Genomic DNA, 14,077 nt, shown 5'->3' on the forward strand with positions numbered 1-14,077 from the left:
ATCGTCTTCTCTTTAATTATATTTTTATTTCAAGTAATCCGAATTTTGGAATCCGACTGCAAATCCACATCTCCAGGAGTACTTGCCAAGTATTGAGCTATTATAAAGGTTGAACATGAATTTAAATAACTAACTAAATCTTGTTGAGGGTAAATTCGAAGTTCTAACAAGTGGGAAGTTACAGTAAAACAGAATTTCATAGAGGTAAACATACAGGAACACAGAATGTATCCACACAAATGTAGTACAACCGAATTCTTAGTGGGGGACATTGGTGGTACACAACATACACTAAAACTACCCTTTTCTTTCATGGTTACGTCAATGAAAATCCAAACCTCAGTCCGATAAATTAATGTTTGGATTAATAATTTCCGTGCGTCAAATTTGAACCTCGTTCCCGAACCTTCCCACTCCTTAGAATTTCATATCATTCTAATTCTCATGTATTCACGTTTCTAATTCTGATTCTTAACCACCTTCCAAATGCTTATTATGTGAAGCTAACAGTTTGCTAGGTGAAAATGTGCATGTTTGCGATCCAATTATTGTTCGTCGCATATGCGTTTGGAAGGAGAGATCAAATTTTTTTGAAGATGCTGTATACGAATTTTATTTGATATTATATAGGTTTAAAAATCTAAATTACAAATTTACGAAATAAACTAACAATAAGTTGTGTCGTAATAACTCGTTTAATCACCAGAAAATGTCATGTTCTTATTAATAAAATCATGTGCGACTCGAACTCATTCCCAAATCTTTACACATAACTTGGTCGGATTTTGTTGTTCCTTTCTCAATATGATCTTCAATATGATCTTCAATGTGATCATACATGTGTTAGGTAGAAGGGTTTGAGTCTCAAATCTCAAGTTATTATAGAAAGACCTCGGATCACATATTTTTCATAATAAATTTTGAAATGTTGGAGTGTGCTCGGAATCAAATTTTGGAGTAATTCCAACATTGATACTTATGTGTTCATTAAAAATAATATAAATTAATAGAATATTAGTTACTTGACATGCTAAGGTATGTCAATTCAAACAAAAGTCCTTATTTTAATTCCTTATTATTATTATAACTAGCTTTACAATCTGTGCAATGCACGGATTTTTATTAATTTTTTTATATAATTTAAAATTATAATAATTTTTTTTGAACATTATCTTATTAGTATATTTATAAATAATAATATAAATATTTGTTGTTGGTGGGATCCGAACCTGAGAGTTTTAATACTGTATAAATAATAATATAAATATTTATCGTTGTCGAGGGTTTGAACCTGAGAGCTTGAGTAGTGTATATTCTTTTAATATTTGAATTGAACGGTTCTGATCACTTGATTAAAAAAATCCGACAGTTAAAAATACCAACCAAAGAAAATGCATACCAAATTATACTTCATTTCAATTATTATAATATAGTATAGATATAGATATAGATATATAAATATCAATCTCAAATTCTATTCATATTTTTTAAAGAGAAGAGAGAAAATGAATGAGAAAGGGAGTGTGAAAAAAGAGGGAAATAAATATTCAATTAATAAAATTAAGATAAGTAATAGTTAAACATTACTTGTATTTAAGGAGAATAAAGGTCTCAATTGTCATTTTTTGGTAAAAAATGACTCTCAATATCACTTTCTAAAAACATAGCCCCAAATATTACACTATAACGTGGTCTCGTTTTAAGTTTTCAAATAAAATCAAAAGCGTTTCACGTTTTCAATTTTTTTTTGTTTTTTTTTTTAACTTATTTCATTACTTTAAGTCATGTTTGTAGACCCTAAATAACACTTGATGTTACGTTTTTAACCATAAAATACTTTTTTTAAACAACACTTGATTTTTATTTCATTAAAAATATGTTTTCAATTATTTTTAATAAATATTTTTTTATTTTCATATATGTTCATTGGCTTTCAAAAAAATTAAAATTTTTAATAATTTTTTTAATATTCAATCGGGCCCTATTTTAACAATTTTTAACATTTTAGGATTCAACAATCCCCTTTTGTGTTTTAGAAATATTAAAAAAAAAATAAAAGATACACCGATTTAGGGTTTAGGAGGCCCTCAACCCTAGAGTCTAAACCCTAATTTAATCTACGGTAACTAAACTCTAATTATTCACCGTTTTTAATATTTTAGAATTCATCAATTCTAAAATTTAGGTTTAAAAATATTAAAATAATTATAGTTCCGAATAAAATATGAAACAAAATACCCGTTAGAATAAAATTTTAAACTTGAAAATATAACATTATCTAGCATTTTGGGTAAAAAAACAAAATAAAAAGAAAAACGTAAATCCAACATGCATTAACCTCAAAAACTAAATTTGAGGTTGTGTTTTGCCTCCGCTAAACAAGAATTGAAGTTGCGTCATTTTTTAAAAAAAATTGAAAATAAAACACATAACTCCGTTTTTAATCGAAAAACTTGAAAAACAGAACATGAAACTCCATTTTGAAATGACACTTATGGTCAATTTTTCCCATAATAACATTGAGGATAATTCTCTCTTAAATACATTTGGGGCCAACACCCTTTTAAGAAAGTAAAAAATAATTTTAATTTTTTAGAAAATCACTAGAATACTAGAATACTGTTGAAGTGCCAAATTTGATTGAATTCTTATAATTTTAAGTAAGAATATTTTATAAATAAGTTGTTGGAGTTACTTTTAATCTTCTGTCAACTTAAAGCAAATTTCGAAAACAATGGTTTTGAAGGTGCACCGTGCAAGTGCAACCGACCAGTGATCTAAATATTTTCTTTTACTGCTTACAAACATTGACGCGCATCCCAACCCTCACATCCCGTAACAGAAGAGAGATGCCACTACACTAAAAGAAGAAGAGGTGTACTGCACTAGTAGGTGCTAGCCTGCTAGATGTGATCTGAAATTTAAGAATGTGAAATTGTAGAATATTTCTTGTTTACTATACTATATTAAACAATCAATGGTTATTTTACATTTCTATAATATAAAGAATATTTTAATCCTCAATTTAGTGAGTCTCCCATTTATTTTTTCATCTTTTTTTCCGCAAAGCTTCGCTATTTTGACCAACACTCATTCGGTTTAATTAAATTTTAAGTCTAACATTACCTTCCAAAAAAGAAGTTTGCATTTAGAACTATATATATTTCAATCCAAAATAAATAATTTATGTAAATTTGCACAATCTAAAATAGGAATTCTGGTATCAGACATGAGTTTCGTTCATTCCAACACCGTACCTCATGTTTGGTTCAATTTGTTTTTCTCCAAACTCATTCCTCATACCCCCAAGGTAGGAGTTTTTAATACCCAAAGGGAGAGGTGAGTATGAGGAAAGGGTATGGAGAATCAATTTTATTTATGGTATTTCAAATTTATTTAAGCAATCAAATGTAAATGTTTAATAACAAAATAATTTAATGAACTAAAATTTATTAAAAGATAATTAAAATAATATTTAAATTAATTAAAATTAATAACTTAAAAAATATTTTAAATCTAAAATATTCATTCCAGCACTCAAACAAACAAAAAAAATGATATCATAGATGATACCTCAACCCCGTACCACCGATTCCTGATTCCAAGCTCATACCACTTCTCGAATCAAATGACCCCTGAAGGGGTTTGAACAGGTCTGTAGATTCTCGGAGCCAGGTTTGAATGCAAAATTGTGTGGGCTTCAGGGTACTTTGTATATATTGCACGAGGTACCTTAAAATGGATGGTTGTCAGGAGCTTGTCCCTCCAGTTTAACATGACCTTCTCTTTGTTACTGAGTCCGGGATTTGTCAAAAAGGTGTGATTGCTACGAATGGATTGATTGTTTCGAATCCTCTGGGCTCTCATCCAAATCCAAGAACAATCAATCCATTTTCAAATTTTCAGACAATGATAATGTCTTTTTGCTTGGAATATATCTTTCTATATAACATGCATAACTTGCATTCCTGGACAGTTTTCGTGTTCCGCTTACCACATACGAAGTCAATAACCTACGGAATAGTATTATTAGTACATGTGATCTTATATGCAGCAATGGACGGGGATAACTCATCAGCCAAATCAATTTCAAAGATCGAAATGTGAATGCAGATACATCCGATGGGATGTAAAGTTTTGGACCCTATCTCTGTCAAGTCCTAGTGCCAGATTACTTGGAGAATATATTAGGATGCTCTCAATGAGATAAATGAGACACATGTTTTGTTCTGTCCCCGTCCATTTTTTTTCTTTTACAATTCAAACTAACATCAACTCATCAATTTCCACCCCTAGCATTGTAACCAAATGGATACCCCTCTTCTCTTGGTAAGAACACCAAGACTCGAACCTTCAAACACATGTTAGCCACCAAAAGAAGAAGACTTCAACTAGGAGACCATGCTCGCACTGGTATTTCTTTTATTGACACTTACAACATATAAACTCATTAATTTCCAGTATAGCTAGCTCTACTTATGATACTGATGCTATCAGTAGAATTTATTTTGATACAACATATAAATCTTACATACCCCTTATATTTTTCAATCCATGATCTTTGGTACTGACGTGGATGGCCCCGAGAAAATATGCCCCAACTGGTAAGGAATCTTTCCAATAGAAGACACTCTGGGAATAAGAGGGTCTGACGGATGAGAAACATGGGGAATGATTCCCGAGTCTGACTGTTTTTCACGATAGGACACCCAAGTGACCAAATATAGGCCAAATATAATTGCAATTCCACCTAAAATGCTGTTTCAACATGGAAATCACGGTGCTAAGTTCACAATAAGGGATGATTCGCATATGACAGTATGACATATAAGGAAAGTAGACCTAACATCAAAAGAAGTAAAGACAAGAAGAAATTTGGAATTTGATGCTAACCTTCCCAAATAAATAGGGCTTCCAAGGAAAATCCTTGAAAGAAATGCAGATGCAGCGGGTTGAAGTGGGAAATATAATGCAACCAAAGCAGGACCCACGATCTTATTGCACCATGTTAAGAGTCCATAGTTCAGGGCAGATGCAACAATTCCCTGCAAAGATAAGTTTTAAAAATCACCACTGTTTTAATGTATCCACTACTGTTACCTTTTCCAACTAAAAATCATCCACACCAGATGCTTTAAGTAATTACAAAAAATGACAATTGATATATGGAAGAGCAAGACACACTAAACTTGAAGTCGGGCAATAAATTCTTATTGTGAATATGTTTCCTACAGAACTTACAAACTCTAGCGAATTTATAGTAGTTGATACACACCTCTATGACCCTAAGCCCAATTATGAAAAGAGACGACCCTAGAGCAAATCAAGGAATGGATGTAAGACAGAACACGATAGGATACACTCAAGTAATTGGGATATAACAAATTTTCCCACAGAAAATCTATAGTCAGGCAGAGTATTCAATATTTTTATCCCTAATGACAAGCAATTACTTAAAAGAACAATAAAACTAAAAAGGATACTTAAAATTGAACTTCAGTGCTCGAGGTAACTTCAGCTAAAGATGGTAGAACATGGTAGACAAGTCCCTCTTAAGTGTCATGTTAAATTTTAAGGTTAAATGTGTTAATTATGTACAAATTTTAACATTCAGATTCTTATAAAACTGAACTAGAAGGTTTTATGTGTATATTTGTGTAAACTTTAAGGTTGACAATGTAAAAAAAACAATCAAAAGTATAAGCTTGCTTGAGGATTTAAACCAAGACCTCTTATATGCAAATTACATGCCCTTAACATCACAGCTACATCCCTACCATGCAGCCTAATAATCATCCCTCACCCTTAGTAACACGAGGTTGAGGGTCAAGTCTCATGGAGACAAATATGTGATATCTGAGCATTCAAATTTCACATAATTGACATTTTCCAACAAAAAACATTATAGCTACATGATATTATTAAATCCAATATTATGCCTGATACTTATCCTACTTACAGGGAAAAGGTGGGCAGCTTCCAATACTGAATGCAACTTTTCTATAATGTTATTGGAAACAAAACTGACACATGTGATTATATAGTATATCTTCGTCTATTACCGTAAAAGCTTGATTCTAGTTTTTAAAGCTTATTAGCTATAGACTGTAGTTAAATATAAATGTTAGTGTTTGTTTGTTGCAATTAGGAAGACCAGATTCTACATGCTGAACATACTTGAAACCTTGTCGATCTACTCCCAGGTTTTACTGTTGTTCCACCCATAATTTTAACTATCTAATTATATTAATGGAAATATATTCGATAAATCTAATTAAATAGAATTTACTATAATATTAAAGTTTGATTCTAGTTGCTAAAATTGATTAGTTTTGGTTAAATGTTAACGCTTGTTTGTTGCAATAAGCACTTGCCGGGCTTCAAGATGCTGAACATACTTGAAACCTTGTCCTCCTACTCCCAAGGCTACATCTTTTTCTAGTCCCAGCTTAACTGTAACTACTACACTGAAACACTATATAAGCTGGAATATGCATCGGTAGTGAACTAGTGGTGCAATGTCCTGTGTTAAGCATCACTTAGTTTTTTAAAATAAACAAGCAGTTGTAAACAACAAACTTTAGTCATTAGAAAATAAGAAGAGACTGTTCTTAAGATCGAAAGGTTTTGCTCTGGATTGTTAATTTCCTATATGAAGAGATGCAAGCTTTCGTCATTATTATAACATTAAAGAGGAATATATCAGAACTTACTAGAGAGATATTTATGCCCTTTCTTGTCCAAATTACACCTATCGGTGCAAGAGGTGCATAAATACTTCAACTGTCCTAAAGCCATTTGTCAGGTCATACCAATGACCAGGATCAATGGATTTTCATCGAGCAAGCTATCTGAATCCAAGGTATTACAGTGCAACTTCAAGCAAATTCTACCAGGAAAAACATACTAGCTTAAAAGCAAATTATTAGAAAAGCTGGGGAAATACAGAATTAATGGGAGGAGAAGCTTTTAGACATTGTTAAAATGGCCATATGTGGCTCAGCACTCGGCATCATAAAACCTCCACTATTTGGTATTGTTCTGGCCCCTCTCCAAAGTCCATTGTCTCTGACCTCCTGTGGTTGAACCAAGTGAGTGAATCTATTAATTCTTACCCCAGTTTGATTAGCACTTCTAGTTTGGTCTTTCCTTCAAAACCAGTCCCAAAGGTTTAAAACCTGTAGCTAAAATTGTGCCTATTCCATTAACCTAGAAATCTTTACCTATTGTTACCTTTCAGTTGAGGGAATACAAAATTATTGATGGCGCTTCATCCACATGTGCAAAATCAAACTGCGAATACAAGGAATGTGGCACAGTTTTGCTACAAAACTGTTCATGATAAGAGGTTAAGTTTTTCTAGAAAAGGGTTCTTTTACTTTAAACACATTAAACAGTTTGATTTTATGATGAAAATAGAACTATGTGGAGCTTGAATTATTTTGATGTTATAATTTTTTTTTAAAATATTTAACTATATTAGGAGTTTTGTTATTAGATTTACTGGCAGATGCTGATTAAATATTAATGGTGGAGACCTGCAAGGAAGCTCTTCACATATAAAAATGTTTACGGTTCACATCCTATACTCCGAAAGATTTAATTTGACAATTTGTAAAAGCACAAGGCTTTAGTACCGCTAAGGTCTGAAATACCATAGCCTCATGCTCACTGAAGATATGAGAGTTGGGAGAAATATATTATACCCACCTTCTGTCTTGGGCTGTTGGGCATCAACAAGTTGGAACCACATCATTATGAAGTGAGGGTGACTCGGTCCTTTAATGCCACTATTGACCTTTGATGATCTCGTTATATATATAGGTCATACTGATACATGTAAATCAAATTCATCTTATGAAAGGTGATGGGAAATACAGTCATGGTAACACGCTTAACTTAAAATGTCTGCGTCTTAGGCGTGAGACAAGTCCTGAATGCAACTTTACATAATCCATTAGATCATTATACAATGTGCTGGTCCAAAATAAAGCAAGGAGCTTAAAAGTATGTCAATTAACAAAACATCTACCAGAATGAAATAAAAAAAAAAATCATACAGAAACTTACAGCATAGAAAACTGCAAAGATCTCTGACCGCGTCAAATTCCAATCTGTTGAGTGGTTGGTCATAAATAATGCCGTAACTACCATAAACAACACCCCGAACGAGTACGCATATGCTGTCACAGATATACTTGCAGGATATTTAGCTAATAACGGGGCCTGGAATTATTTGCAGGAGTAAAATTGCAATTTGTCAAAATCAGTCAAGTCTGTTCACAGTGGCATAGATACTAACTGCTGGCAAATCAAGTTAACCTTAACATCAATAAAATATGACGAAATATATATGTAACCAACCAACTTACAAATGTACATGTGCGGGCAGGAAAATATATCCTAATTATGAAAAACCATTTGAGGAATGGTAACAATAACATGGGAAAACAATGCTGAAAAGCTAAATTTGTAGATTGGTTGCAATACATAGGTGTGTATATAGATGCAAAAAATTAGTTTAAATATGTTTTTGTTACCTGAATGGCTAGATAAGCAGCCATGCACATACAGTTCCCTATTAGGCACAAAACACCAATGTGCCAGGTATCCAACCCAAAGCTGAAAATGATATTGAAAACCCATCCACCGGGCTCTGGTTGACCCCTAGCACTTATTTCACTTGGTGACGTAAACTCGGTTTCGTTGTAACCAAAAACTGCGGGACCGCGAAATATAACCATTAAAATTGCACCAAATATACAAACAAGGGTACCTCCAACCTTCAGTTGACCTTCTGTCCTGAGCAAATTAATTGTTTCTGTACTGCATGAACAACGCTGAAATAAGCCATTGACGTGCAAACTACATGACAGCAAATATGCACACAGAAAATACACTGGTTGAGTGAACGGACCCCATGATGGCAGCTAATATAAATGTAAAGACAGGAATCGCAGGTTGTATGGCTGCAGCATAGGTTGGATTTGTGTAACCAAGACCAATAAGAAACAAAAGCTGGTTCAAAAATATCCTGAATATGAAGAATTAAGAAGAAAACGATAACCACCAATTAGCATGTCATATTAGTACTAGTAGTACAGGCCTCTGAAAAAATGACATGCTTAATACAAAACCCCCCACAAACTTACCCAGATAACCCAAGAAAGAGGAATGACAAGAGGAGGCGCCTAGTCATAGGTGGTCTGATTCTTCTGCAGATAGAACAGTGGAGACACTTCAATACAATTGTAGTTGATGCAGTCTAAGAAGCAAAGTAACTTTTTTGAAACTAAGTCATGTGTCAAACATCTACAATGAGAGACAGCCTGAAGCACTTCAATTCATTACTAGACATCTAAATTATTTTACAATTAGAACAACCAATGACACTGCTAAGGCTGAATAGATGAAAAATACACCAATAGCGTTGAGGAATATATAAGCGTAGATATTTACATCTTAAAGTAATGAAACAACAAATGCCATAAAGAAATATTTCCTCCCACCAACTCGCCTCCCGAAACTCCCCTTATATATGAGTGGACTACTGGAGTTGTCTACTTCAAGTTACGACAGATTCAGGTTCCAGTTATGGGCTTGACGCTGCTAACGAATGATAAACACATGATCCAAATCCCCAAATAGAGAACCCTAAAGAAACCTTTTGGAAATTTATTTCACTATATAGTACATACAACTTGTACAAGAAAGAATTAGTATTACTGAGCTAAAAGTACAGACACTATTAATTTCTCTTCCACACTAAACGAGCTATTTAGTTAATTAAAATTTATAACTACTCTCACAACTTAAACTGTACTTTATGAGATCAGTAACCTAACCATAAAGGTTTGTCACAAGATCATTTTTAATTTGATTACATTATATACTTGTTCATTAGTCATATCCCTATACCCATATTGCACCAGGTCCTTGTGTTTCCAATTTTTAGAACTTCCGAGTCTGACACTCGGATGTGTAGTATCCAATTTTTTATTTTTCCCACTGTGCTTCCAGTTTTGTGCGAAACTCCAAGACCATGTCTGTTTCAAGGGACTTTTAGTTACATATCATCTTTAAGTTATCCAATAAACTAAATTTGAATTACTTAGTAGATCAGTCGCATGTAATCATATAGCTAGTGAGAGGTGAGATATATTATTAAATTAGCTAGATAGTAATCAAAACTCAGTCAAGTCATGGAATTAGTTCAATAAATTAAATAATAACTTAATGAACATTTGTATTTAGTCCTTGAATAACAACATAGCCTTAGTAGTTAGTAATTTCAAAGGGAAAATGAATTTTTTTGTCACCCAACTTATTGTGTGTTTAGAAACTTACCACTCAACTATATTTTTTTTTGTTTTACTCACTAATGTTAGGTTCGGATTTTTTTTAATCACTAACATTAGGTTCGGATTTGATTATTAGTATTTTGTCAATTTTCCATAGCATTATTAAAATATAGTGATAACTAGTACAAAAAGTGTTATATGTGTCTTATAAGAAAGCTTATATGTGTTTGCTAGATGCATATGGAGGAGTCGTATAATGTCTGAATTATATACGTATATTATAGGAATAACGCATATTGTTTTAAACATCTTATCAGAACAGATGTATATACATTGTAAACAGACGCATATCTCAGTTCATTTACGTCTGTTATTTTTTAGGTGGGGTACTAAGCTCAAAACCAAAATTATTAGGATGAGACATCGCAATGCGCACTAAAATTATTGGGAAATAAAAAAAAATAAAAAATTCAATATAATTAAATTAGCAAATTGATCATAAAGTACTTATAAAAAAATTAAAAAATTACATATCAATATTTTACCAAACGACACTTTCAAAAACCCAATGAAATCACCAATCACAACTCCTTCATGCAACTCTTACCGACCCAAAATCAAAACTATAAACTCATCCATTCTAATAAAATTGTGAAACAAGTATATATATAAACACAAAAAAATAATAATATTGTAATAATGTGAATTTGGTATTAAATCAAACAACTCTGACAAGATATTTATCTTACAAACATAGTTTTATAACTTATTTTTAAGATTTTTTTTTTGTATATAAAAATTTAAACATTAAATTATTATTTATAAGAAAAAATTTAAAAATAATTCATGAAATTACATTTTTAGGAGCCTTAAAATGCTTGTCAAACTCTCATCACCAAGGTAAACGTCTTAGGTACATATGGAGTACTATATATAAAGATATAGACATATATCAAATCATTAAAAAATTACAGACTACCACTATATTTTAATAATGCTACCAAAAATTGACATAATGCTAATAATCAAATCCGAACATAACGTTAGTGACTAAAAACAAATACGAACCTAACATTAGTGAGTAAAAGAAAAAAAAATAATAGTTGAATGGTAAATTCCTAAAAACACGTTAAGTTGGGTGACAAAAAAATCTATTTTCCCTAATTTCAAAACATTATATTCCTCAATCCTATTGAACCAAAAATGCTATTCTTCCAATTAGGACTTCTAACATAAGTCCTCAGAAAGACAAACTTCTAACTGGATCCGTATGAAACGCATTCAACATAACATCTTAAATTCACAATAATAACAAATACTGTAGTATATAACAACAAAACATAACATACTAACATATCGAAACATATAAAAAAAGACAGATATTAAGCTGCAAATGAAAATGAAACAAGGGGGAAAGGGAACAAACTTTTCGCGAAAAAAGGCAACAGGAGCAAGAATGGAGAGAGCAATAAGATCACGAATGAGACAAAACACAAGCTGATTAATACCAACATTAAGTGCTACTTTAGTAATTACATGATAACCACCATTGAATAGCTGTACTAACGCTAACGCTGTATGCGCCTTCCATATATCTCCTCCGTTAACAGGCCCAGCTCCCGCCATGATTGAATATATACAAAGTATGAGAGCTTGTCTATATACTATACATACACATATACATACACATCAATTTGGTGTTTTTAGAGGGGATGAATACAAATGGAATAGGTTTATTTGGTTTTTTTAAGTCAAACTTGAGGACACATCTATGTGTACAACAACAACATATGTATCCACCAGGGGTGTACACGGATCGGGTTGGGCGGGTTAGGAGAATTTAGCAACCCAACCCAATTAGTTCAGGTTTTCAAAATTTCAAACCAACCCAAACCGTTTAAATTTATAACCCAAACCAATTTGTATTGTTCGGTTTGGTTCGGTTTGGATCGGTTTGATCGGTTTATTAAATATACAAAATTAATATAAAAAATTATAATAAAACATAAGGTTTCAAAGTTTAAAACACTTGAAAATAGTTCAAAATAATATTACAATCCTCCATATTAAATAGTCTTAAGCATCTAATTTTCGACATCAAAAGTACTAATAATATTGCTTACGCTTTAAATATTTGAATGAATCATAAATGCAAAAAATATAACACTAATCAAACATCTATTGTTGTTACGAAATGAACTATGAACCCGGAGGTTATAAGTTACATTTAGAGTTAGAGATATATGGATCTATGTAAATGGCCTAAACATAATTTTGGATTAACTTATTAGCATGTACATATATATTTTAATCGGGTTGGGTTGGATTGGTTTAAAATTATCGAAAACCATATCCAAATCAATTAAATCGGGTTGACATTTTTTCAACCCAACTATATATCGGGTTGAAAAAAATCGGTTTGGTTCGGCCGAAATAGGATCGGTTCGGTTTGGATTGGTCGGGTAGGCCAAACCGTATACACCCCTAATATCCCCAACATGTGCTTGATGTGAATGTTGTACTTGTATTATGTATATGCTGTCCCTGATCCAGTTGGACCTGTTTTACTGTTACTGCTCCCTTTTTCAAATTACATTATTTCTAAAAATATATTTTTATTTATCATATATTTACTTACTGACATTCTACTATATACTCCATCATCCGTCCCCCTCAATTCAATTCTTTATATTGGGGACGATATTAACACGCACGTTGCATAATTTTTTTTTAAAATTTTATTCTTTTAAATAAAAATATAATGTTTAAAGTTTTATAAAAAAAATATTTTAAAAATAAATTATAGAGATATAATTTATAGTTGTCTTAAAATACGTGTCGAGTATGTGAAAAAACTGTAAAAAAATGAGAGGAACGGAAGTAGTATATATTAATTTAAAAAGTTATTTTGAGTTAGTTGTCCCCAGGCCTTTTATATTTTCAAAATTGTCCACTTCAAGAAAAAATTATATTTTTAAAGTTAATTTTACTTTACATATTTTTTATTTATAATTCTAGATCAACCTTATTTCATCCTTATATTATGATCAATTAATATTATTAAATTATCAATATTTACTTTTTTTAAAATATGTGACTTTTTGAAAGGGAGAACCAATTTTAAAGGGAAAAAAATAATATTATTTTTAGTTTTGTTTGATGGTCCTCAAAACATGGATCCTTGTAGGCCGGCTATGTTGAAATTAAGGAGGTATATCCAAAATTGCTGTTACATATAAATATCTTGCAAAAATTATAATTTTTAAATAAAAATTATGAGAAAATATTTTTTAATTTGCAACTGAAATGAACCAATATAACCAGAAAATGCAATTTTATATTTTGGTAAATATAATCATTCTTTGTTGCATAGTAGAATTTGCATTTAAATTTGCACCTTTGAATCAAATAAAACCTAAAGTATTAAAAAAATTCAATTATTTTCAGGAAAAATAAAAAAAAAGTTGCATAAAATATGAATAGTATTTTTACAAATATTTTTTAAAAGAATGTTAAATCGCAATTAAAAGTCTTTAAAAGTTAGTATCTTTGAAAATTATCCAACATTTTCGCATGATATCACGCAATTTAAATAATTGATATTTCCGCATTTACAATTTTTTAACTTAACTTAAATATTACAAAAAAATTGACTATAAAAAAATAAAGTAGAAGAGTGATAATTGATCAACTATATACTGTATTAAATTTGGATTAGTGTATGCCTTATTGATCAATAGCCTAAAGCAAATTACTCACAAAAACATTTTATTAAT

The 14,077-nt window shown here is 31.3% G+C and overlaps 1 protein-coding gene across 2 annotated transcripts; it reads right to left on the reverse strand.

Annotated features, from left to right (window-relative positions):
- Nucleotides 1-4,386: 4,386 nt before the first annotated feature.
- On the reverse strand, nucleotides 4,387-12,066 carry LOC141683884 (WAT1-related protein At4g19185). 2 transcript variants are annotated; one of them, XM_074488676.1, is made up of 7 exons: nucleotides 11,728-12,066; nucleotides 9,153-9,215; nucleotides 8,918-9,034; nucleotides 8,541-8,826; nucleotides 8,071-8,226; nucleotides 4,894-5,045; nucleotides 4,387-4,758 (listed from the first exon to the last, which is right to left on the reverse strand). In XM_074488676.1, the coding sequence occupies exons 1-7, from the start codon at nucleotides 11,925-11,927 to the stop codon at nucleotides 4,548-4,550; spliced, it is 1,185 nt and encodes a 394-aa protein (XP_074344777.1). In that variant the 5' UTR covers nucleotides 11,928-12,066; the 3' UTR covers nucleotides 4,387-4,547. The 2 variants fall into 2 exon arrangements, with proteins under 2 accessions (XP_074344777.1, XP_074344778.1); XM_074488677.1 differs by having other exon boundaries at nucleotides 11,838-12,010.
- Nucleotides 12,067-14,077: the final 2,011 nt, after the last annotated feature.

Source organism: Apium graveolens, chromosome 9 (assembly GCF_009905375.1).
Source record: "Apium graveolens cultivar Ventura chromosome 9, ASM990537v1, whole genome shotgun sequence".
NCBI lineage: Eukaryota > Viridiplantae > Streptophyta > Magnoliopsida > Apiales > Apiaceae > Apium > Apium graveolens.